This window comes from Daucus carota, chromosome 9 (assembly GCF_001625215.2).
Source record: "Daucus carota subsp. sativus chromosome 9, DH1 v3.0, whole genome shotgun sequence".
Taxonomy (NCBI): domain Eukaryota; kingdom Viridiplantae; phylum Streptophyta; class Magnoliopsida; order Apiales; family Apiaceae; genus Daucus; species Daucus carota.
Window position 1 is genome coordinate 24,686,308 of NC_030389.2, and position 2,850 is coordinate 24,689,157.

The 2,850-nt window shown below is 38.0% G+C and overlaps 1 protein-coding gene across 1 annotated transcript; it reads right to left on the reverse strand.

Moving 5' to 3' along the window:
* Window positions 1–485: 485 nt before the first annotated feature.
* LOC135149524 (uncharacterized) lies at window positions 486–2,294 on the reverse strand. The gene has a single exon (XM_064085251.1). It carries the CDS (start codon window positions 2,292–2,294, stop codon window positions 486–488), a length of 1,809 nt encoding a protein of 602 aa, XP_063941321.1.
* Between the last annotated feature and the right edge of the window lie 556 nt (window positions 2,295–2,850).

A 2,850-nucleotide genomic window follows, 5' to 3' on the forward strand; every position in this document is an offset into this window, starting at 1 on the left:
CCACACTCCATCCACCATTTTCTGTTCTAAAGTAACTAGAGCCATACCATACTAAATCAACTAGACTATTTACCAACCCAAATCAAAATACAGTTCAAGTACATAGGTCAATATTACACAAACTCTTGGATGTAATCCAAAACCTCGTAGCGCACCTGATCCACCTCGTCTCTTGTGTAGCACTTGCGACTCTTTGACGCCCACTGCAAAAAATATATATATGGTACATTCAGCAGATGCAACAACCAAAATAAATAAATAGAGATTAATTAACGTACAAGCAGAGTATATATAATACATTTGAAGTAAACTTAAGGTCCTTGTGATCTTCGATTATGTCCTTCATATAGCGCATAACAACGTATCCACATTCATGGCCACCGGGTTGTTTTGGTGATCCCTATCCATGATGTACACACAAAATCCACCATATATTACTACTACATTACAAAATGCAATACGACTATATTAAAAAATGTTAAGTACTAACAGCAAGATTCTAACATGGTTTTCTTTTCTGCCTTTGACAAAGTATAAGATGCAGGGGGTAGGTAAGTCTTTTTATCACCTATTTGCGGAGCTAAATCTGTCCTTAAACCTATTTCAAGCAAATCAAGACGAGAAGCGACACTATCTTTAGTTTTAAATTTCAGATTTAGTATCGTCCCTAGCAAACTTTCACACACATTCTTCTCGATGTGCATAACATCGAGACAGTGCCGCACATGATGAAACTTCCAATACTCTAACTCAAAAAAAACTGATTTCTTTTTCCATGCACAGTCAACCTTCTTTGACTTCTTCTTCACCTGACCAAATTCAAATTTAATTTTTTTTTGTTGCTCTAGCACTTGTTCTCCAGTCAGTGGCACAGGAGCTTGCTCTAACTCTTGTTCCCCGTTAAAAGCTACCCTCTGCTTCCTATAAGGGTGATGGCGATCTAAATACCTACGATGACCTTGATAGCACATTTTTCGACTGTTACTTAGATATTTAGCTGCAGTTTGGTCACCACAGATTGGACAACCAATATAACCCTTATTGATGCAGCCGGACAAATTTCCATATGCGGGGAAATCATTCACTGTCCACATCAGCACTGCTTTTAAAGTAAAATCAGATTTAGTATATGCGTCATATACATTTGGTTCCCCTTCTTCCCACAACTTCTTCAAATCATCAATTAGTGGTTGTAAATAGACGTCGAGATTATTACCTGGTTCGTGTGGGCCTGATACTAATATTGTCAACATCAAAAACTTTCGCTTCATGCATAACCACGGAGGAAGGTTATATGTTGTTAGAACAACCGGCCAACAACTATACCTATTGTTCAGACCATTATTATGAGGGTTTATACCATCCGCAGCTAATGCCAAGCGTAAATTTCTTGCCTCGCTACCAAACTCAGGCCACCTATAATCTACATTTCTCCAAGAAGGAGAATCTGCTGGATGACGCATGAGGCCATCTTCAGATCGCCTTTTTGCATGCCAAGTCAGAAGCTCTGAAGTAGACTCAGATTTAAACATTCTCTTAAATCTAGGAATGATAGGGAAGTACCACATAACTTTAGCAGGCACATTAATTCTGAATTTACCATCCTTTTTTAGTTTCCAGCGAGATAAATGGCACTTGGGACACTCAGAGGCTTCTTCATATATACCTCTATATAATATGCAGTCATTTGGACATGCATGAAATTTAATATACTCGAGTCCCAAGTCGGAGAGAGTCTTTTTCGCTTCATATGTACTACTAGGCAGAACATGATCTTTAGGAAGGAAAGAGCCAATTGTACTTAATAGTTCTGTAAAGGCACTATCACTAACGCCGAACCTAGCCTTCCAGTTATGCATTTTCAACATTGACTCTAACTTAGTTGACTCACTTCCCTCAAACAAAGGTTGTTCAGCATCAGCCACGAACCGTCTGAAATCATGTGATTCTCTATCGTAATCACCCTTATTATATGCTGCTTCACATATCTCAGCAGCCTCTGATGCAGGGCATGGGTTCGTGGCTGGACAAGTACTACCAATAGAGGACTTGTAACTCCTAGAAGAGTTCTCACCATGCCAAATCCAATCAACATAGCCTAAACTAAAACCATTTTCATACAGATGGCCCCTAATTACGTTTACCGACAGTTTTTTAAAATTAACGCAGTGGGCACATGGATAGGGAATTAACTTGGGGTTTTTCGCAGTCCCCTCCGCATATACCAAAAACTCCTCCACCCCAATTTCATATTCTAACGAATCCCTATCTGCTTTGATCCATGATTTATCCATATTTGTCCAACCTATACAAGATATTCTAAATAAATCAATGTACACAAATCAAACACATAACTCGTTCAAACATTCAAACCTCACTGCACTCACAGATACACAGACCTCACTACATAGACACAGATACAAACCAATACAAACACAGACCTCACTACACTCACAATACACTCACAGTATACCAAACAAACACAGACCAAAATCACAAGACATATTAAAATTGCTATATTACGTTACTATGTAGGTGCCATTTGCATTATAATCTATTAAACTTCGTTTGCACTAAATTTTACATCAGGACCTTATGTTACAAGTTGGGAGCCAGTGAGTTGAAGTAAAATGCTCTTTAAATAAGAGGCCTGAGAATTTAACTCAGAACTTAGATTTTATTATTCTCATTATGTACAAAATATATAAGCTAGCAGAATCAGAAGTATACTTAATGTCACTATCCTCTTTTAACCGACTTGATAAGTTTGATGTAATTGCAGACAATGATTTTTATGTCAGTGCAATGGGAGTCGATTAGTAGTTTAACTGAATGAAGAAGCCAGAGCAC

Excerpts from the sequence above, each read along its gene's own strand:
- LOC135149524 (XM_064085251.1), bottom strand. The coding sequence starts at position 2,294 with ATGGATAAATCATGGATCAAAGCAGATAGGGATTCGTTAGAATATGAA.